At 43.9% G+C, this 24,066-nt stretch overlaps 1 protein-coding gene across 1 annotated transcript; it reads left to right on the plus strand.

Annotated features, from left to right (window-relative positions):
* Positions 1-954: 954 nt before the first annotated feature.
* LOC144103714 (uncharacterized) lies at positions 955-15,552 on the plus strand. Its single transcript, XM_077636372.1, has 8 exons — positions 955-968; positions 2,656-2,768; positions 9,011-9,043; positions 9,499-9,552; positions 11,191-11,259; positions 13,990-14,151; positions 15,334-15,426; positions 15,536-15,552. Exons 1-8 carry the CDS (start codon positions 955-957, stop codon positions 15,550-15,552), a joined length of 555 nt encoding a protein of 184 aa, XP_077492498.1.
* The last annotated feature ends 8,514 nt before the right edge of the window (positions 15,553-24,066 follow it).

Here is a 24,066-nt window from a genome sequence, read left to right on the forward strand (position 1 = left end):
CTGAAGTTTCACTCTACAAGGTTTAGCACCGCCGCTATCCTTTTCCTTGGTCTATCACTGCCGCTGAATCCGATGCTCAATTGAATTTCTACTTCCACATACTCCACCCACTCGTGTACAGTTAATATCATCTGCCTTCGGAATTTGTTTTGGCTGCGTCACTTCCGTTTCCTTTAGTCTATAAGTCATCCACGCATATACTACGCACAAAGCTCCTTGTAAGGCCAGTGTAGAAGCCGAAGACGTAAAACTTCATTATTCTGTAAAAATAAATTATAATGCTTTTATTTTTTATCGCGCAAGAGTACCTTGTGCAGCTTGGCCAAACGGTGCAGTTTCACCAAGAGTACTATGGCTAATGCGTTTTTGATGAACACGAGATGGGGTTATACGCATTATCCCAAGCGTGTCACCTCGGATACGCCGAGCCCCAGGCCTGAGAAAGCTAGTGCCGTTTGAAAACCAGGTTGTTGTTGGGATCTAATACTGCACCTCCCGCATACGAGGCAGAGGCTGGAAGCACTAGACCGCTATAGGAGCACCTAGCGCAAAAATACAAAGCACAAGGTGCACAAATATACTGGATTCAGTACGATTGTCTTCTGTAGGCGTACTTTTCTTTTGCCTCCTCCTGCTGCTTAAACTCGTTGTTTTAAGTTGTGAATACCTACGCATGGCTCAATATCGGTTCTAGTGATCAGTTCATTCCACTTGTACGAACAGTGCTACCGCGGCTTCTGCAGATGCAGCACCTGAGGAGTTCTTTGCCTTCCAGTGAACATAACTTGGTTGGTGGTGATGATGATATCTATGTTTATACTGACGCGGCTGAATGAGGGTCATTGTTTGTAAGGTATTGTGAATCTCCGCAAACACATTGAAATAATTTTATGGGAGCTGTGGATATATTTTATGCCACTAACGGATATCGTTTGTGCCACTAAATTCGCAGTCATGCGCATGTCCAGGTGAGTAGGCAGTCAGATCTATACAGTTGTCACTAGTTTTCGTCAACATTCTTTAAAACTATCGAAATCCTTCCTTGCAGGAATCATTACAAAATTATTTGCAAACCATTTATAGCGGATTGCAGTTTCTCCTCAAAGCCACTTTACCCTGACAAAAGTGAGTAGCCGTGGCGTGAAAATCTACAGGATTTTTTAACGGGTTCACGTGTTCAAGTGAACAATGCGGTTGTCACTAGAGTAGGCACTGTTGCAAAGCGCACAAATATTCTGCATTTAAAACGCCATATTAAGGCCATTCGATGCCGTGTGATCGATGTTACATGCCCGGGCGCGAGAGGCTCACATTTGCGGAGGGGACTCTTGGATGACATCATAATTTTAGTTTTATACTGCATGCCTATGCTCCTCCTGTGCACTGTTTACTCTTTTAAGCATACCCACAATGTCACGGGGAATCTGATCATGAAACATCAAATATCCGTCAGAGAGAAGCCCCAAATTCGGCATTCTTATTCTCTCGCTACCAGCGTCATCATCATTATCATCATAAGCCAGCACAGGTTCGCGACAGAACAAACTCTTCTCCAATAGATCTCTAATTCGCCCTGTACTGTACCAGCTACGGCCGTCCTCTGCTCACACATTCGCTAATCTTGCCTTCCCACCTGACTATCTGCCTCCCCTGCTTTGGTTCACTTAGCTTGGGATACATATTAACGCGATAGCGTTAAAGGTACCATTACGCAGAAAATCTGACGTCGGCATTGTAGGCGTCGCGAGCGAAAGATCACGGGCATAGCTCTGGCAGGTGGCCTCCAGAGAGCAACCTAGAAGTCAAGTGGGTACCTAGGTAACGGGACCTTCTGGCGCCATCACAACCTGCCCAACGTGGCAGGTGTCAGGTGAATTATTGACTGGTTGCTCGCAAACAGCAACCCGGGTCCCATAAGGCCAACTGCTGGGAGCACCAGCCATCGCAGGGCAGTGGCGCATCGCTTAACCGCTGCACCACTGCGCCATGAGTGGTATGAGGGCTCCCAAGTATCTATGAATGTAGAGGAGAGTATCATCATCATTAGCCCGACTACACCCGCTGCAGGGCAAAGGCCTTTCCCATGTCTCTCCAATTAACCTTGTCCTTATATGTCATATATGCAGAGTGTAACCCTTGGGAATTAACCCATTACGCTCTCGCGGCATACCCTTAAGCGGAGCTCGAATGTACCCTCCAAATTTTGTTTCCCTAGCAGATAGACGGTCTGTCATCCACGCTCTCCGATCCCAGTTCATCAGTTCATTTCTTCTTGCAGAATTCTGCTCCGATGTCGCTCGAGCTCATTTTTTGCTTTTGTGCACACTTAGTGTGTATTCCGCACAACTCCTTCATAATTGAAGCGGGCGTGTGGTAACGCGCCACGGATTATGGTGTTATTTTTTTTCCCCGAAGCTAAGATGAGTTTGCTTTTATTGTAGCGTTCTGTGACAGCAGTTCTGTGGCTCGTTCCGTTTTTTGTTTTAATATGTGAGCAAGGGACCCGTAATGGTCCCGAAACGTCATTTGTTTTTACCCAATTGTTCTTGCTTTTATCGGCGAATGTTAGGTTTTTCATAATGACACCATTTCCTCGCCAGACGAGTTTTCGTCGAACTCTGGGCTTACTAAGTCTGGCTCTGCATTGTGTTGCAGGGGAAGGCATGCCTGTGCTAAAGCATGCCTCTTTGCCTCTTCGGTGGTCATCGGAATCGTCGGCGTCTGCACTGTACTCCTGATGGCCTACAAGGATTCGAGATTCCTCCTGCGTAAGCTTTACTCCTCACTTTCATGATCTCTACAAATAACAAAGCGCCCTAAGCAGCACCGGTACTTGAACCAATATTGGAAATGCTGGCTTTACTCTGGTCCTTTGTAGGATCAGGATCGGTCTTTGCCAATGCATTTCCAATATTGGGCCTTTGTATGGCCGGCGTTTGCCAATACATTGCCAATATTGCGCTGCCGATTAGCGTGCTGCTGGGGCGGCGTATATCTCTCAAAAGAGCGCACTTTGGTTTAACGAAATTGAGCTACGGGGCTTTCAGAAAAGGTTGTGACAGTGTAACTAGCGCTATCATGAGAAAGGCGAGGCGGAAAGTTCCCTGTACCAAATCATCATTAATACGATATCATTAAAAGCCTCATCAGAAAAAAATGTATCGTGGGTCACAAAGTTTTCTCATTGGCTGGAGTTTTGACGTCACCATACCGAATGATTCCCATTGACTCCTAAGAAATAACATCGCCAAGCTGGATAATTCTCATTGGCTCGATTGAACTGACGTCACTTCTGGCAAGGAAATCAACAGCTTCTAACGCCATCGCATTGCTGACGCATAAGATAATCACCATCATCAGCCTGAGTAGTAATAAGATTTTCTTATCAATTTTCTTCGCCAGAAATAGGCGTTTGTAGTTGGCCAGCCTTGCCTTTTATACCTACAACTGGAAAATAGGATTTTCTGCAAGTTATACTAACAATGACGTTGCAAGTGACAGCCGCTGATGATAAACGCGTAAAACAATGAAGCGGGAATAGAATGTTTCCGAAACACAGCACTGGGATTCTTTTCCAATTGCTGTTCTTACTAGTGCTTTCTGGAGCAGCACTTTATTAGTGATTGCGTTAATTGCATAGCCTCTTATAAAAGATATCCCGAGGATTCTTTATTCTTGTTCGTCGCAAGGCAATAAAATGATTTACAATATCCGATTCCATTCTGCACCGAGAGGCCAATCCCAGTGAGCGCTGAAGCATTCCTTTGCAAGTGTCCATGACGCTGGACAAAAAGAATCTAGAATGCAACTAGAATAGAATCTTTGTCCTGGGTGTCTGCCCAACGTTCCCTTTGGCAAGCATGCCCCATTAACCCGGTCATCGAGGGCGTGTGAGAACGGCTGGTATTGCCTGCTTTTTTGTCGGAAGCATCGCGTAATTTTTTTACTGCTGTATCACAGGTACACCTCATTGCCCTTTCCTTCTCTGTTTAATAGGAAAAATAGAGTACACGATACTCGGTAACATGTACTTGGTATCGTGTACCTACAAAGTACAGCATTTCTGTCGCGCTTTCTGACAACGCAATCTTTTCCTTCGCTGTATAAGGCACCTTCGTTCCATTACCAGCAATATAATTACTCATGTACCTGATTATGAATGTGGCACGCGTGCTTCGGAAACCTCATTAATTTTTCTCTGCGTAATGCCGGCGTACACTCCGTAAAATATCGACAAGAGTACGACGGGAGAACGAATACGAAATTTTTAGCACTGGCAATGAACGAGGTTCTCGCATGCTTGCTTCCATGTCAAACAGTCTTGGGCAAAAATTTTGACTTGGAAAATTGGAAGGTGTTGTTATAGAAACATTTAATGTAATGGCCCATTCTCCCGATGTGTAGCTAAATGTTTCTTTTAAATTTTTTCCATCGTTAGCATCGAACAGTTAAGGCTGCCGTAGAAAACCAATGGGGAACGCTTTTGACCACAGCAAAAACGATAATATAAAAAATGCGAGGCTGTCGACTAGAGATGTGCGGAAATATTGATTATTTCCCGAAGAGACTATATGTATATTTGCCAGTGTCTTTGCTTTGCTGCCGTTGCCCCGTAAAGGGAGGCTGTGGGCCTTTGTCAAGCTGCCGTTTACGAGCAGCTTTTACCCACAACCTCCTCCATCATCCCGATGGAAACAAAGATTATTATTATTATTATTATTATTATTATTATTATTATTATTATTATTATTATTATTATTATTATTATTATTATTATTATTATTATTATTATATTATTATTATTATTATTATTATTATTATTATTATTATTATTATTATTATTATTATTATTATTATTATTATTATTATTATTACATGGAAATCTTACAACATATAAAAAATTGCGCTCATAAATTCTTTCCCGTTTAAAAATAGTCTTGTCCAGATTTTTTAGTATGCATATTTAACTGCGATTAAAGATTGTTTTAAAAAATTGGCAGTGGCTTAGCTTGGCTATGCCAGGATGTACGTAGCCAAAGCTAAGGCATAGCGAGGAGGTGGCTCCGTGGCTGGTCACGTGACCACTCACATGGTGCGCTGCGACCACGGTGGGACTGCGAGCCCCGCCAAACTACCAGTTCGTGGCCAGTGTAGCTTTCGCTACAAAATAAAACTTTACATTGTCCTAACATCTAAAACAAGGTATGCGGCCCCTTTACGCGAATGTTTTCTCCGCGTTATTTCTTGGGTTTTTTTTTTATTTGTTACTCTCCGGGCAGAATATTAAGCATGTCTTTACGTCGCAATCAATTCCTCTCAGCACAAAAGGTAGCGCCACTGCGCTTATGCAAGAGGGTCACGCACAGTCTGCCCTGTTATATTCGTAGTCTATTATAATTCTTTGTACTGCATTTTTCTGGTCCCACGCCTTTGTCGGGGCATGAATAAATAAATAAAAGAAGTACCATTTGGCACATTTTTCTAGCTCAATTTTCATGTGCTTTGTTGGTCGAGCCGTTTTTTTTTTCACACCGCACCTACCCGGCAGGCGCGCCTTCAACTCGCCATTCTACTAAACGATGGGCTATGTAGCGTCTAACAGAAAGGAACCTCCAGAAGAGAACTCAGTATTTGTGATGCAAAGGTAGGTTTATGAAGCCCGCTCACTTAAACACTCGGCAGCTGCCGGTGAGAAATAATTCAGTTCAGTTCAATTCAGATCAGTTTATTTCAACATCAATGCTGTTTAAGACCACTGAAAAAAAGCCTCAAAATGGGCTTGATTGTGTCCGCCACCCCATGTACATGACAAGATGGAGCAAGCATACATAAATTATAGAATATATGATTGCATAGAGTGTCAATACTCATGTTATAAGCTACGCCGTGCTAAGTTCATTAAAGTAAAAATCAAGGTGTGTAATTCAGCAATTGTTTCCCATCATTTCTTCGCATGTGTAGCATTACCCAATGTTCTAAAGGACGAACGTTACATGTGTATATTTGTGGAAAAATAAATTAGCGATATTGTAAAGTGGTTGGTAATGTCCTCGTTATACCGCTCGATTAAAACTTCTTTGGGACTTTCATGGATACGTATTACATTCCATTTTAAATCTAAAGCTTCTGTGTGGCTTTTAGAAGGAACAATCATTATACACGGACAAAAAACGTCTCAAGGAACAGTGTAGTTTTGCAATACCAGATGCCGCTGTATACCTCTTGTTAAGCGTTTGTCCGGTCGAGTACATCACAAAGACAAAAAAGGTGTTTTGCTGGGACTCACTATGAGAAGAAGGCGCTGTATTCCTTCGCAGTACAAACATGGCGGCGACTAAGAAGTCGGCGATGTTTATTTCATATTATTTCCTAGCTTTTAACGTAGTTGTAGACTAATTTTCAGCTATTATTTAACTTAATTCAATATCAACGCACCCGGGTTGGTTCTGCATGTGATTCCGACGCATAATAAGTCTCATACAGATGGCTTAAGCAGGCGCTTTGCATCAACGTGTTCTTTGTGTTAGTTTCGAGCAATCAATTGCATTGTGTGAACAAGATCACTGTCCTCACTCTTTATCCTGTAAGAAAATTCTTCTATTAGCTTTCTCATAGCGTTGAAAGTAGTGTGTATGATTGCATTTATATTTTACACAAATCAGTAATGAAATGTTACTGTTACGCGATTTTCAGCAAATGATTTCAGTTTCATTGGGATGACATGACCTCCAAAGCATGTATCAGCGCCAGTAAGAACATATATATTTATGATCGGAGAAACCAGATGCGATTCATATTAGAGCCCTGATGGCAAAGATAAATTATTTAATATAATCCAACACCACAGGCAAATGCTGCAAAAAGGGTCGTATTATGAGGCAGACTTGCAGCATATTTAATATTGGCACCAGCAATAATTTTGCGATGCCTGCAAACATAGCGCTTCGTATGCAACACGTGCGGGCTGTGAGCTTTTGTTGGGTCCGCGGTTGTCTGAACCAGGCATTCAGGTCATTTCCTATCTGTAGACTTATGATTTGTACGCTTGGTGTCACATAAAGTGCCACCCAATGCTGTTCCAATTTCGTGCTCCTGCTGTGGTGCATGCGGTCATATTAAGAGAAATAAAAAGATGACAAAAGCATCATAGAGTGCCATTAAGACAGGCATCCCCAAAATGCATTGCATATGGACAATATAGCATTTATAGAATTTCCTTGTGCAGTAATATTGCTATAGTGTTTGAAACGTTGCACGCGTCCTCAATAGTTCATCGTGAAATACGATGTAAAATCAATCTTTCAGACCGCCGCCTTGAATAACCGGCGTAGTTAACTACTTTTTTCCTTTTTAATAGTTTTATAACACTCTCCCTCGAGGGGATCTAGCTTTCGGTAATTAAAATTCTCGTTTAATGCCAAGCAGTAAGAATTGTGTACATATCATTGCAAATATATGCGCGAACAAAGAAACCAGTGTACACATTTTATTCGCGAATGCTTCCAGCACTTATTTAACTTGACACTTTTTTTAACATTTTATTAGCTCGCCTAGCAATACTGGCAATTAGGCTGGTGTCGTTATCACATCAAACAGCCGGTCAGACTTATTTTCTGCTTGGCAGCCAGTTTATATAAATGATTACTGTAGGCATCCAGCCATAGACAATGAAGTTTTTCGACGCTATATACAGCCTGACATTCACAGCATAGAGTTGGGGCATTGAAAACCATGAACGTCGCTTCATGGTGTGTCTCGAAGCGATTCGAGGTGAATGGGTTCGGTGTCAGAACATGCTGGAAACCAGCCAAGGCGAAATACCGGTCACAAGCGTTCGTGAAAAGGGAGGCCGCATATATTGAGGGCGAAAGCATCAGATCATGCTTCACTAGTTGCGAAGGGTTCCACGTTAATAGAGACCTTCTCGTACGGCTTGTTCCTTCAGGTTTTTAATTTCCTATTCCGAAGCCCGTGCCAAAATGGGCATACGTTTTCGAGCGTAGAGACAGTACATTAAAGTAGGCAGGTGGTTCCCATCATAGCAAATGCTTTGAAGCAATCATTATGTTTAAACGAACCAGAAACGCAGGACGCGAAGAGTACACAAGTTTATCGAACAATAAGGTTCCTGAGACAAATGTAAGCCCGTACATGAAATTTACGATACGAAGGTACGAAGAAATTCACGTTTAAGAGTTATCACATATACCCATCTAGAACATTCCGAACTCCTTTCTTTCAATGTTACTCGTTCACGCGTGCATATCTTCGTGCGAAGGCTAGGGTTCAGTTTCTTTGTTTTGTTCCTGTTAAAGACCTGGTTCTTAATTGGGTATACATGTGCTAACCAATCCTAATTAACGCATTCTTGAAAAGCTACGAAATAATGGGGCACCCTTTGACGTGGATTTGCCAGGCATTTTCTTTAATGAGGCTAAACAAGTGGTTTTCAGAGAAAATCAAATCAGGCCGTCGCCACTTGACGGGAATTTAGAGCTTTCCTCTTTGCTGCCCTGCTCATAGTGTCACTGCAGCGGTTCGCTAGAAACAGCGCTCGTTGATGTTGCTAGTTACTTGTAAGGGGTAAGAATGAGGTGGTTTTCGGGTTATCAGTCAATAGTTAAAGCCGTCAAAAACTAACGCGCATTTCTTTGTTACAGAACTTTATTTTTTCTACTTAGATATCCACTTAGATATCCACGCTGTCGCACGCTGTGTCCCACTGGGTTGTGCACCTTTTGCTCAAGCTCTTGATGGTCAAGCTCTAATTTATCGTCACAAGCCAATTTCAAATGAACTACAATAACGTAGTATCAGTGAACAGAATCATGCGATTCTGCCAAGCTGGGATTTTCTCACTAAGGGGCGTTATCGGTTTATAAACATTGTTATGGACGAAGGAGCTTCGTTGCGTAACATCGTTATTTCTAATGGTGATAGCGCTGCCGACCGGTCACCCAGCAGGACTTTGTGAACTTTATCTTGACGTCTATGTTGTTTTCTTGTGCAGGACGTCACCAAACGGATGTCCAGATGGAACGCGGTATGTGTTACGTTTGTAAAGTTTGGTGTCTTGTTTATGCAGCACCGTCGGCAGCCCATGCTCTATCAGTGTCCATGGAGAAGTACTTGGTACAGATACATTGTGATCAGCTAGGACTCTGCTGTGGGCCTAGGTATCTGTGGACTGGTATTGTAAGGTTTCATCTTAATTAAATCCGGCCGTAATGTCGGGGTCTACTGTAATGGCCACTCAGGTACCTTGACATGAGTGTTCCTTCATTACCCAAATGTTGAGTGACATGCGTTATAAATAAAGTGACTATCGCTCATTTCGCATAAGCAGGCTTGTTCTTATAGATATTGGTGAACCACACCTGCAAATGTATAGGAAAGCCTTCTGCCATTCGACGAGGCTCGGTGAAACAAAATGCTAACGATTAAAGACTCCTTGTTCCTTCGTGCGTTTTTATACGTGTGCTTGTGCCTGCGTTACAGCTGGAACTACCGTGTACATTCTCAACAATTCGACCGAGGAAAGCATTCTTCAAGGTGCAGTATAAGCTTCCTAACGAGTCACAACGCAATAATTCATGTTGCGTATTATATTTAGGGCCCTTAGTTTCCAGGTGAAACCAGGTTTACCAGATTCTTGCACCCATAACGCAACTTTTATAGGCCTTACGAAATATATTTTCCGCGCTTTCTAGAAAGATTACGCGTTCTCTGCTGTATGCTCAGTGCAGCTGCGTTTGTGTCTAATGTTTATCGGTGCAGGGCCTAACGATGGATTGCTTTTTTATACTATTTGCTCAAGAATGGCTTCAGTTAACCCTTATAGCACTTGACACGCATCTAAACTTCGTAATTTTCATATTTGCCCAAGAATGGCTTCAGGTAACCCTTACAGCACTTGACACGCATCTAATAATTGGTTTGGGGGGAAAGGAAATGGCACAGTATCTGTCTCATATATCGTTGGACACCTGAACTGCGCCGTAAGGGAAGGGATAAAGGAGGGAGCGTACGAAGAAAGGCAGAAAGAGGTGCCTTTGTGGAGGGCTCCGGAATAATTTCGACCTCTTGGAGGTCTTAAACGTGCACTGACATCGCACAGCACACGTACGCCTTAGCGTTTTGCCTCCATAAAAACGCAGCAGCCGCGGCCGGGTTCGAACCCGGGAACTCCGGATGAGTAGCCGAGCGCCCTAACCACTGAGCCACCGCGGCGGGTGACACGCATCTAAACTTCCTATTTTTCATATTTGCTCAAGAATGGCTTCAGTTAACCCTTACAGCACTTGGTACACATCTAATAACAATTGGTTTGGGGGGAAAGGAAATGGCACAGTATCTGTCTCATATATCGTTGGACCCCTGAACTGCGCCGTAAGGGAAGGGATAAAGGAGGGAGTGTACGAAGAAAGGCAGAAAGAGGTGCCGTTGTGGAGGGCTCCGGAATAATTTCGACCTCTTGGAGGTCTTTTACTGACAACGCAGAGCATACGTACGCCTTAGTGTTTTTCCTCCATAAAAACGCAGCAGCCGCGGTCGGGTTCGAACCCGGGAACTCCGGATGAGTAGTCAAGCGCTCTAACCACTGAGCCGCCGCGGCGGGTGACACGCATCTAAACTTCCTATTTTTCATATTTGCTCAAGAATGGCTTCAGTTAAGCCTTACAGCACTTGACACGCATATAAACTTCATCGCAAAAACGGACGCAGTGCTAGCGAGTTGCTAAAGGACTACACCAGGCCTTTTGTAGTTGTTTTTTTCTTGCTGTTGTTGTTGTTGTCGTGGTTGCTGTTGCTGTTGTTCCGAGGCAAGAGGTTTTTCCGGGTTCGTCCATTCTTTCATGAAGGGTCGAGTATTTGAACAGGCCGTCTCAGTGGCAGGGTACGTAGGAAAGATGGCATGCGAAAATTCATCCGTCAGAGCAAGGTTAGCCTTCTGAGTTCTGCCCGCAACTTTGCGTTACGCATGCTTCTCACGAACCACACCCGTCTCACCATGATCGCTTACTCTTTGGAGACTACGACACATCAATCGTTTGATTAGTGGCGCCTTTCATTGCTGTAAATGAATTTTGGCATCCTTTATTCTCTGGAAATACGGAAGAAAATAACCGCAGCAGGTGTGCACGTTGTGATTGCGCCTGCAAACTTCATACATACATTTGACCTTTTCAGAATCGAAAGGCGGCCACGGTGTTAGTATCAACGCGGATAACTGCACCGACCAGCTGTGCCTGCCGGAAGGTCAGTGTCTCATTTGTATTTTTATTTTTCAGCTCACACTTGCCACTGGCAGCCACACTCAGGCCCAAATAACCTAAGATGTGTGCCTTGTGTACCGTATACATTACCTGTTCCTGCGTCCTAGTTTCGAAAGATCTCAGTGCATACAAAAAAGATCACATTCAAAATCGTTCAAACCCCAATAACCGCCATATTTTCCCGTATGTCCGTGCGGCTTGTTCAGGCATGCCAGAATTGTTTTAGACGCGAAAGGCGCTCGTTCAAGCTAAACAAGGTTTCTAACAGGCACCTTGTTCGGAGTTTAGAGTGTAGTTATTCGCAGTCAGAGGGTATGCAAGAAACCTGAATGTCGTTGCCCATCACTCACAAATATTTGTGATCGAGGTGTACGGTCTTACCAACTAAAATTATGGCCAAAGCCATAATGCCATGCGTGGTAATACGATCCTGACGCTCACATAACCTTGTGAGCTATGCTGACCTAATAGGGTATCCTTGAGGTTTAATATTAATGTCACTGGATGGATTACCCTAAAATCAACGTTGTCGCGTCCAAACCCTGCTATAGGTACGCAGACTGCGAGATTCAGATAATTTATCTTCAATACATAGGCTCTATCAGTTTTACCATTGGGGTATCGTGACGTCCACTATAGCCTCGATAGAATATTGTGTCACCCAAGTTCGACTGCGCGACAGTGGCGCGGGATAGATCACTCGTGCTCTGTGACCACCGGCTGTCAAAATCATATCATCGTCATACCCGTGTATCAGAACATGAAATATGAAGGATATCTCCGTGCGATGATGAACATTGCTACCACCGAACGCTATAAAAAATGGACTGCTATGAAGAAAGAGGAGTCGGTAAAAAAAAGGGGAGGGGGGGGGGGGGAGCTCAAGGAATTCAGTCAAGAAAATCACTCTGCGTCCCTGCGTAATAGTAACGCACGGAAGATTCCAACCAGAGCAAGGGGGACCGGATAGATAACTGAAATAATATATATGCCCTTATCTCTGCTTAGAATAGTCGGAAACTTTTCTTTTCTTTATTTTTTTATTATTATTATTTATGAAATACTGCGGACACTAAGTCCAAGCAGGGTGGGCGTACAAGTGAGCGAAATAAGAAAGAAATAACACTGGAAAATAGACAGAAATAGCACTAATTGGTTAGACCGCATGGGGCAATGGTTGGTTTATTTGATTCCAATCTATTATAGTTCGTGGGAAAAATGAAAACTTGTAGGTGTCTGTTTTGGCGAATATAGGGGTTAGAAAACTAGGGTGGTAATGTCGAGTTTGTCTGGCAGATAACGGCTTTAAGTATAATGGGGGGTCCAGACCAAATTTGTTCTCTAATAAAAGCGCAAGAAACTCTAACCTGAACTTTTTTCTTCGGAGTTCAAGTCGTTAAATTTGGTAAATTTCCATCAAAGTGGTGGGGGAGTCAGTCTTTGCATATTTATTAAAGATGAATTTAATAGCCTTTCTCTGTATTCGTTATGGCGACTTCTATAGCGCCCACAATCACATGCCCGTCAATCCTCTGCAAAAGCATTCTTGAATGGGAAGCCATTTATGAACGCAATTTTTTTCATATTTATTTATTTATTTCATAAATACTGCCGACTGCCCTTTGGCGGTCAGGGCAGGAGTGCACAAAGGAAAAAAAATTACAAAGTGGTAACAACAAAATAACAGCGACAAAGGGCGATTACAGTACGAGGACAAAATTCAATAAGACCAACGGGAAGCAACAAAAAAAAGTACAGGCAAATCATCCGACGTCAAACAGTCTAAGTGAACAGAATAAAAACAAGGAAACCGAAATACACTGTGTACTAGACACGCTACTGCGATACATGAGCCGAAACAGCAGACAAGAAGGATTCTGAAGATACCAGGTTGGTGATATCGCTCGGCAGTCGGTTCCATTCGGAAATGGTGCGTGGAAAGAAGGAACAAGAATATGCTTTTGTTCGGCATCGTGGCATCAAGATAGTCCTTTCGTGTTTGTTACGGGTGGGGCGTGTTGTGTTGTATTGCATGTAACTCTGAAAATTCAGTTTTGTTTTATTATGTATGATATTGAACAACATTTTTAGTCGGTGCTGCTTGCGACGGGATTCAAGAGTGGGAAGCCCAGATCTGTTGAGCAAATCAGACACCGAGACCTGCCGACCATAAGCGTGGTAAATAAACCGGAGTGCTTTCCTCTGGACGCCTTCAAGATTTTTTATATCCGTTTTTGTGTGCGGATCCCATACAGTAAGTTTTCACTACAACAATCAATATATCCACAGATCACCCGACGGTAGTCTTGAATTTTTTTATTAACGTTTTTGCTATCGTCAAAAGCATCCCGCATTGGTTTTCTATGCGAGTCTTAACTGTTCGATGCGAGCGATGGAAACAATTTAAACGAAACATATTTCTATACATCACAAGAATGAGCCATTACCTTCAATATTACCGTAAAAGTACCTTACAATTTTCGAATTTTCAAAATTTTTGTGCGAAATTGCTGGGCATGCAAATGAGTGAACCCGATGTACTTGTCATGGTCATCAAGCAAAAACCAGCGAAGAATTATAAAGGGTTGAATGGACACACAGTCATCGCTGCTCTGCCTGCCAGTATCGCTTTTTTGTCCCGTACTGTCTTCGCATTGCGATGTCAATTGCTCTTGAGCGTCGGTCTCAAAGAGGCCCTGCGATGTCACCGCAGCCGCTTACCTCACCTCGAGGCTGAACCTGAGCGTGGGCCAGTGTGACGACTTCTACCGCTTCGTCTGCTCGGACCGCTGGTTCGCACACGAGACGCAGGAGCTGCCCTTCCGCTTCTCCAGCATGCAGTACGTCTACGACACGCTGCAGCGATACACCAAAGGTGACCAACTTTAATATATTATTGGCGAAGTATAATTGCTTTGATAAGCTGCCGTTCAAGCTCACTTTCTCATTAGGTTTTCTTTCCTTCCTTCCTTGTTTTTCACACCCTTCGTCTATTTCTTCACAGCATTATGAGTTGACTAGTTGGAGTCAGATAGTGCCACGCTGTTTCTCATAGCCCATGTGCAGCTTGTTTACTTCAAACCCATACGCCGTACCATAATGTGTCATGCCGCACCATACCTCACTACGGATTTCTATTGTCTATAATCTGTTCCACCCTCTATTAGCGATAATACAAGTTCTTAGACCTTCCGGTATGTTAGTTCAAAGAACTTCACGAATATCCGGTCCTAAATTCGGGTATTTGGTACAAGAAGCCTATAGCTTTAGATAAAACCTTCTGGGGAAATAATAGTGTCCTTTGAAGAAACAAAGACTTATCGGGATTTTTCTGTCAAAGCTAAAAAAAGAATACGTCTTCAGCCACGCAAACATTATATACAGCGGGCGCCATGTGATCAACGGCTTTTAATGGAAGTATTAATTTAGGCTTAGAACTAACCGCAACCAGTAAAGAAGAGCTTTCGCAGGTGAAAGGCGCCAATAAAAATGTAAATGAAAAGGTAAATTTAAGTTTGTGTGAAATAAAACAGGACGAAGCGAAACATGGAATGGTGCCGGAACAATACTCAAAAACTAGAAAATAAGCGAGGCCGGGTGTGGGCGAGTAAAACATGGAAAAGGTCATCTTTAGAGAAATTCGCCCCCCCCCCCCGCCCCCCCCCCCCCCCCTTTATGAAGCTGAGAAGTTGGAGACGGAGCAGCAAAAAACCTTCACAAGGCTTTACCTGAGTCTCTGAGTTTTAATAGCAATGTCCGTTACAAAAAAAAATGGTCCAATAGAATCCCCGCTCTTATTATTCTAGCAACCAGAAGGAACGCGCTAGTGGCCGCATTCACAGCCTGTGTGCTGTAGGTGTCCGTAGAATCAAGCCTCAGGTGTTTCTCACTGTCTGTGCTCTGCACCGCGAACTTTAAACATGTGACCTCATCCTTTTTTATTTCCATTTTGCTTAACTCACATCTTTTTTTTTCTGCTTTCATTGCAGTTTCTCGGTACGCAAGCTGGAAGCTGATAGAACTGGTGCCGCTATTTCCTTTTTGTTTCTCGTTGCAGACGCGCTGCTCAATCTTCTAAATAACGAGAACCTCAACGCCACATCTGCTTTGGCCAAAACACTGGTGTTCGTCGAGAACTGCACCTCGTCGAGTAAGTCCGCCCGGCGCTTAAAGCCGCAGAGAGGGAGAGGGTTGGAGGGAGAGGGCCCGGGTGGTCGTGTTTAAGCTCGATCTTTTTATTTTTTTATCTTTATTTATAGAATACTGCAGATCCTAAGATAGGTCCAAGCAGGAGGGGCAAAATATACATAAAAATAAACGCAGCAAATTACATCGCAGAAAACTAACATATGAGTAATAGGACGTAGTTAAGGACAAGGGAAAACAACGCAGCAGCTATCAATAAGCAATTTCGTCAAGGGCATCGATGCTGTTTACAACCTCAGGCGGGAGTTCATTCCATTGAGTTATTGTGTGAGGAAAAAATGTGTATCTGAAAGCATTGATTCTAGCGCTGTACGATGTTAGTGATTGCTTGTGACGATGTCCTGCTAGTCGCGTTGTGATCGGCTTAATAAATAAATCAGAGTTCATGGAGAGTTTGCGATTTTTGAGTAAAAAAAATAAATTTCAATCTTTCAATTTTTCTTCGTGTTTGCAATGTCTATATGTTGTGTTGTATATGAATGGTTGGAGAGACAGTAGAACGTTATTTGTAAAAAAATGAACAGTACAGATTTTCGCTGGATCATATACAGTGCCTCGATGTTATGTTTTGTGGAAGGGTCCCAGACGGTGCATGCGGACTCAAGTTTCGGTCTGATGATGTTGATTTGTAGGCTAAAAGCTTTACACTAAAAGGGGCACCTTTTAATGGCAGACAGGCTCGGTTTACTTTCTGTGATTCATAACCTCGAGGTTGGACGTCGTTTCTAGCTTTTCACGTGACCCTCTCGCGTGTGGTTAGGCTTTGAATACACGCAAGGCAGTTTCCCTTTTACAGGAACACGCTCACATTTGCATTTAAAATGAATTCAAATGCGTCTTGCAATAAAGTCTTGCCCGCCAGCCCCAAAAAGTATACAGCTTACTATATACCGCAATATACGGTATACATTCCGCATCCATTTTACAGTTCGCCGGGCTTTTTAAGTGAACAATTTTTTTTTTTACTCGACTGTGAGCGCACTATACATAGCCCGCAGGAGCCAGGACTGCAATCAGAACAAAATATGTATGTGCCATACAGCCCCGATATCACAAAACATGGTAAAAAGTTAGTGGAAGGAATTTCGTGCCATATTCGTCGATACCCAAAAAAAAATACTTATAAGTCCACGTCAATACAGTCCTCAAACCGAAAAATTTAAGCTTTCAAAAGCGTAGACCTTGCAGACTATATACCGAAAATTACAGCATTCAAACGCAGCTTACACAGCTTCTTTGTATGCGCAAATACAGCTCAGCGCCTCGCTCGCTGGAAAAGCTTTTTTGCCATAAAACCGCACATATATTTTCATACATTCGGCAGTAACTCGGGTATGTATACAATTCGCAATGTTACTTCTGGTTGAATGAAAAAAATGTCTTTTTTTTTCCTGCTGCGTTATCTGAGAGGAAAGAGTGCACCGAAGTATGGTCAGAAGACCAAATAGCGCCACATTTAACTCGTACAGCTTGCAAGACACAGCTCAGAATAGATTAGTGTATGTGAGGAATAACACCATGTGGGTCAATACCTAGGTACAGCATTTTTTTTCTTTTCTGAGCAAGCTCTGCTCTGTTATACAGTTTTAGTTAAAGTTTCTACCAGACATCGGATGAAAAGCTTCTTGAACGCAAGCACTTCATGTTCGGCTCGCGCTCACAAAAGGTATAGTATCTGCCAGCAGAAGCGCTCTGAGGGTTTTCATAGCAATGACGGCCATTTTAGCAATAAATATCTCTTAACTATGTCAAAAAACAAGCATTTGAAAGGTCAGTCCACCGCGTGATGTGGACCGTTTGCGTTCACATCTAACTTCTAGACTTATTCACCAGAAGTCACGGTTCAAACTTTTCGCGCGGGAATACTACTAAGACCTCCTTGTTCTGAGAACCTTCGCGTTTGTAGCCCTATGCTATGGTACAGTCTTGGTCAAAAGTCTTAAGACCAAAGGCTTTTAGCTTCAGCCGCATAACAGAGTTATTATGGCACTGTTAAAAACCGAATGACCTTGAAATGCTAGCAGAAGTCTTCTTGTAGTAGAGAAGCTTCCTGCTTGACTTCTGTTTTGAATGATCCGCTACACAGAGCATTCTGGGAACATTCATTTTGTTGCAGCTGAACTCTGTGGCCTTAAGACTTTTGAGCAAGACTGTACGTGTAGCGCGTAGCTGCCCTTGCGTGTCGTGAACTTACGTGCATATCAGGTCAGAAGACAGCGTTGCACCGAATTCCTTCACATCTTCCCTGGTAAAAACGCTTGGCTTGGCGCCAGAGTTCAGACTCCAGTGTTCGTCAGCGATACGTCTTGCACCTATTAATTAACCATTATGAACTTCTTGATGCTGCTTCCAACTTTCCTGGTGTCCTGTGGCGTCCTGTCTGTCCAAATATTCTTCCGCTTCAATGAAGCGCGCCGCACCCGCACGTAGTATAAGCAGCTGTGCAGTTCCAGAAGCTCCTTGGGCGTTGCCGGGGCGAAGCGAAAGTGTTGTGAATGCTCCGTGCTCTGCCAGCTCTTCACACGGCACGAAAAGCAAGTTTAGAGCAGCTGTAAAAAACAAAAAAAAACTTGCCTCAAGTGTTTCGCTGGAAAGCAGTTTTGGAGGCAGATGTACCGCCTGCGCGCTTTAACCGGCAAGTTGCCAGAAGGCCGTAGCAAAATTAGGTACAAGTATGGTGCGCAGCGGTGGGTCCTGACCGTTTTTTCTTTTTTGCAACTCAGTACTACGGTAGTAAACATACCACATGTGCTATTCATAAACTTGGGATAGCTTCGCTCCAGACCGCATGTTTTGTGAAGGAACGGTTGTTACAATGTGGCGACTGGAAGCTCCACACCACGGTGACTCATCGTGGATGCGCGCAGTTGATGCCGTATTTACTCGAATGTAAAGCGCTTTTTTTTTCTACCGACAATATAAACCAGTAGTTACCCCTTGCTTTAAATTCGAATAGTACGCAGAGACAATAGCACACACTGCCGCGTTTACTCGCATATTGGTTTTTGCGTCGTGCGGGTCTGCCCCCAACTACCGGACATGAAAAAAAAATTGAGGGTACACTTACGCTGTGCTTTAAGAGTATGACGCGATAGCGTAATGAAATAATTCCCACATATATGCTGAAGCTCATTGTCTACTTTACATTCAAATATTCCTAGCAGATCTCATATGGCGAAGTGGTGCAGCGGTTTAGCGATGCACCACTGCCCTGCGATGGCAGGTGCTCCCAGCGGTGGGCCTTGTGTGACTCAGGAGCGACCTATCATTAATTTAACTGCCACCTGTCATGGTGGCCATTTTGCTCACTATCCGATGGGCTGGTTGTGATGACGCCTCAAGGTCACGTGACCTAGGTGGTCCACCTGCCTCTCTGGGGACCACCTACCGTAGCCATGCTCGTCATTTTTCGCACTAACGGCGACGCCGTCAAAGCTGACACCGGATTTTGAGGACAACGGGGCCTTTGACGTTCTCGAGTTAAAACACACGCCACATTTGTCTACCAACGGAAACTCCTAGCCAAAAATGCCGATCATCTCATGTCAGAGTGGCGGCAAAGAGGCTATAAACTCATCGCTGGAAACGGCGCACTTGCGTAGGAGGCGCCGATTCGACGCTTTGTCCCGTGAAAATAGGATAGAATACGTGCGACTTGAAGGCTGTGCAAAAGACTTCGATTCGTTCTCTGAAAGTTCGACAGACTTGCTCAAAGTTCACGGCGGCGCCGACGACGCATGCTTACACCAAAATCCGCTTCTGGTGCACGAAACGTTTGGCGTTGCTATTGCACGCGGAAAGGATTTCTTGCTACTTTCCTGGGTATCGCTATCTGACGCCCCTTTTCGACGACATCGAACCGGTGCATTATTCCGATGGCTCCGCGCAAGACCCGTTTAAATGTTGCCGAGAACAGCCACTGTCGCTCTATAGGCATGACTCGCCGCTGAGGTGAGCGACTAGAAGTTTTGTTCTTATGAGTAGGCGCCTAAATGGCGAAGTCGACGCGGCGACTGATCGATGGGACTCCGTACCTATCTTCGTGTCAGCCGTGTCTGGTAATTTTTGGTGCTACTCGCTTGAAACACAAAGGGCGTCTGAAAGACAGTTAATAATAATAATAATTGGTTTTTTGGGAAAAGGAAATGGCGCAGTATCTGTCTCATATATCGTTGGACACATGAAAGGGAAGGGATAAAGAAGGGAGTGAAAGAAGAAAGGAAGAAGAGGTGCCATAGTGGAGGGCTCCGGAATAATTTCGGCCACCTGGGGATCTTTAACGTGCACTGACATCGCACAGTACACGGGCGCTTTAGCGTTTTTCCTCCATAAAAACGCAGCCACCGCGGTCGGGTTCGAACCCGGGAACTCCGGATCAGTAGTCGAGCGCCCTAACCACTGAGCCACCGCGGCGGGTCTGAAAGGGAGTTGTTGAGGTACTTTTGATGGTAAACGTCTACTCATCCTTCCCATTACGGCGGAATCGTTCCTCACGTTACATTCCTTTTCTTTCATTTTTTTTCCCCTTCACGTGCACACAAAGCCAACCCTCGCGTTAAAATCGTGATAATTTTTCTCCGTTTTGTGTCCGCAAAGCCGATCCTTGCGTTAAAATCGTGGTCGCGTTACATTCGAATAAAAACCGTTAATCAGAGCTTTTCATGGCGAGTGGGAAACAGTATGGGTGTAAACTTATCCGCCACGCTCTTTCTTATCTTGCCTTGTACCTATTCGTAGCATTCGGCTTTTTTCTTTAGCTTTGCTCTTACTACATCACTGATGCGGAACTCAGAGAAGGTTATCACGACACAAGCTTATCGCTTCCAGCAATTTTATGTTTATGCTGCCTTTGTAACTCAAGGATAAAGTTACCTTTCACCTTTTCTTGGTACTGGCATGTAGCTACTAAATAGTGGACTCTTTTAAATTTTCCTTCGTCGATATGTGAACGAGTGCAATATACAAACAATATTTTTGTTGCACTGGAAGCTGTATATCCGATAGATAAGCGTTTGTATCCTTTGTTCTTCACACGGGTAGTTTTGATGCAGCTCTTTAGAAGAGCCGTTGGTTTGCAGCCACAGGCCCATATGCAGTTCTCATCTTCAGAGGTGCATGGTCTTAACTTACTACCGTCGGCTGTGGCAACATTGTACAAGGAGCGTAGTGTGCGTTTGCAGCGGATGTTTTCTAAAAGAAAGACATTGTTCCCTGGCGACTCCAGACATCACTACCTGCCTTTAATAATAATAATAATAATAATAATAATAATAATAATAATAATAATAATAATAATAATAATAATAATAATAATAATAATTGGTTTTTTGGGGAAAGGAAATGGCGCAGTATCTGTCTCATATATCGTTGGACACCTGAACCGCGCCGTAAGGGAAGGGATAAAGGAGGGAGTGAAAGAAGAAAGGAAGAAGAGGTGCCGTAGTGGAGGGCTCCGGAATAATTTCGACCACCTGGGGATCTTTAACGTGCACTGACATCGCACAGCACACGAGCGCCTTAGCGTTTTTCCTCCATAAAAACGCAGCCGCCGCGGTCGGGTTCGAACCCGGGAACTCCGGATCAGTAGTCGAGCGCCCTAACCACTGAGCCACCGCGGCCTGCCTTTAGCGTTGCAGCATTAATTACATGATGAAAATACCAGTGTACTCATTGCATATACTAGCATGAAGATATTTTTAAAATCTGTTTCTTCCAAGAACCTGCCACTTTTTGGAACAAGAAGCAAAAAGACTCGTAGATTTTATTTTTTATTGAGACGATCAGCTTCCTCTAATACGCAATTCGTTCAAATGTAATCTCTTGTGAATACGACGGAAGACTACGAATTGAAATCGTCGGTTTTTAGGGACACTCACTTTATTTTGTATGCAGTACAACCTTTAACCCAGCGCTAGCATGAGCGCCTTTGTCGTTATTACAGCACGATACCGAGCAATCTATCACCACATGTCGCATTCCGATAACAACAAATGCCGAAACACTCTTATTCCCACCCATTGCAGCACATTACAGTATCCCAAGGAGGTGAACCAAATCTGAATCCCATTACTGTGGCGCACCTCCCTACCCGCAGTGCACATTTGTCAAGCAGAATCCAGTAATCATTTTTTTTAATTTTTTTTAACAAACTTCATTGCGCCTAGATAAAGATAAATTGAATAAGCTAACCGTTCATCAGAAATTACATTCAAAATGTCAAAAAGAACACGCTTTATTCGCTTCTCTGTCAGAACTTCTCGTTCGTTCTAATCAGCATCATTATATTACATCATGTTTAATTTAGAACCAGACATACATTTGGTTGCTCAATGCAAAGTGAACGTTCCCTTTCATACTGTCCAAGGATGTACATAAGCAGGCTTACCAGGTGAGGCAAGCAGAAAGCCGTTATACAGCTGCAGGTGTCTTCTTCTAAGCTTCGACGCATCTCCACCGAGCCTCTCAGTGTCAAGGATTCGCTAATATAATTTACGTCCTTTCTTTGTAAGAGCGCAAAAAGAAATATATATTTGTACTCATACAAGCAACGCGACGGTCGACGGAGTGTCTATGTAGAAGTCACTGTCGGGCCCCTTTTTCGAATGCCCCTTCGTTACACGGGTACGCCGCAGGGAGGAATCAAATGCAGCGAGGGTTAGATAGACGTGCATAATCGTACAGTCTATAGAGGCAGCCCCCTGCTCTGACAGCATCAAAGAAGCCAACAGACATCGACGATTGAGCCAATCAATCGGGAGTGACTGAGGTGCAGCAGTTAGGTACGATAGAAACAAGAAACATCGCAGACTAGCTGTTAAAAGGCGAAAAATACTGCGCGCTGCTGATGTGAACCGAAATTGAGAACACTTCCACATGTTGCAATCTCCATTAACATCTCACCACTTGTCAGAAAGAACTCATCATGGATCTCTATTGGGACACACGGTGCAACGTGGTGCTCCGCACATGTCTTAGATTTTATGGGTTAGTGTGTGTATGCACGCATGTGCTCGTGTTTGTCTTTGCCGTTTTATGGTTTTGTGTGTGCGTGCTAGCGCCAAGCTCAAACTGAGTACAGCAAGACTTGATGCCAGTCATAGAGTTTCTTACTATTAACTAGAGGGAAACCTGGTGCCGCTGCACCTCAACCGCCATGGGCGCTCAAAGCATCATGGGGCGATGAGCTACTTGGTGCGGGACAGTCGGTTCTTTTGTCAGGAGCACAAAGTGGCGTTACTGAGATGTCCCATTCCGTATCCACGGCGCGCCCAACGCGCAGACGACGTTGGCGCGAACGTAGTGCGCAAAAGCCATAGTAGCGAAAACACAACAGCACAGGGCGCCAATAAAAGGTTTTGTTTCCCGAAATACTGTTAAAAACTTCTTAATGTGTTAAAGCAACAACATTCTTTTGAAAACATATTTCTTTTCAAAATTGCGCCTGTTAAGCACAAAATGTTGGCTTTTGTGGTTTGCAATACTTGACCAACAGTAGAAAAAGCCATCGCTTATTTTGGCCAAACTTTACATTTACAGGCTTTTCTGCTTGTTTGTTGCAATTTATAGAGAGGATATTAAATATTAGGACATTCTTGATTATCGAACAACGTTTGTTTTTTCATTACTTTTTTGGGCAAAAGTTGTGGTTCCGCAGTCGGTAGCTCTCCGCCCCATGATGCTTTGAGCGCCCATGATGGTACAGGTGGTCTCGAGGAAGCTCCATGCCAACTCACATAGGCGGGGCGTTAGCTTTCCCTTTAGTTAATAGTAAGAAACTCTGTGATGATAGTATCTCAAAGAACGTCCTTCACACACTCGCTTCGCATGCTGCATCTAAACGTTGACAAGACCGGACACAATCTCATAATCTAGGCCGGCTTCCGTGGCAGCTTTCACCTCCTGTGGAACAGTCCGGGAAACCGAACTCTATGTGGAAATACTTCAGCACTTTTTCTGCTAAACAAGTTCCTGGTGGAGAGGCACTCTTAACCCACTCGTTGCGTTAGCCACGGGGTTCGGCCTTGTCGACCACTAGCAAACGGAAAGCGGATCTGGACAAGCCTTCTATTAATAACTATTACCTTTTTTTTCTCTCCGTTACTGTACTGTAGGTAGACGTGCTCTATATCATAACTACTGAAAGACGCGGCTTCGATCCTGGCCGCGGCGGTCGAATTTCGATGTAGGCGAAATTCTAGAGGCCCGTGTACTGTGCGATGTCAGTTCATCTTAAAGAACCCCAGGTGCTCGGAATTTCCGGAGCCCTCCACTACGGCGACCCTCATAGCCTTTGGGACGTTAAACCCAATCAACCATAAACCAGTCTATATTACAACTGGTTACACCTCCCATGCAGTCAACCACCCCACTGCTTGACGCTCCCCTTGTCCAAGAACCAGCTTCTAATGCCCGCCGCTCATGGGACAAGGCATCTAGCGCCAGCCTTCTTAATTCAGATGCCATCCTTCAACAGCTAAGTAGAAAAACCTTCCCTCTTTCTTTCCCTATCTCGCTCATTTTCTCAGACGCCTTTGAGCACATTGATTCCGGATTTCAGGCTGGATGTTTGGTAGATAACGTCCTG

Source organism: Amblyomma americanum, chromosome 9, assembly GCF_052857255.1.
Source record: "Amblyomma americanum isolate KBUSLIRL-KWMA chromosome 9, ASM5285725v1, whole genome shotgun sequence".
In the NCBI taxonomy this organism is placed as follows: Eukaryota; Metazoa; Arthropoda; class Arachnida; order Ixodida; family Ixodidae; genus Amblyomma; species Amblyomma americanum.

Excerpts from the sequence above, each read along its gene's own strand:
- LOC144103714 (XM_077636372.1), top strand. Across the intron at positions 9,553-11,190 it reads CGAGGAAAGCATTCTTCAAG|AATCGAAAGGCGGCCACGGT; the intron begins GTGCAGTATAAG and ends TGACCTTTTCAG. Across the intron at positions 11,260-13,989 it reads CCAGCTGTGCCTGCCGGAAG|CCGCTTACCTCACCTCGAGG; the intron begins GTCAGTGTCTCA and ends ATGTCACCGCAG.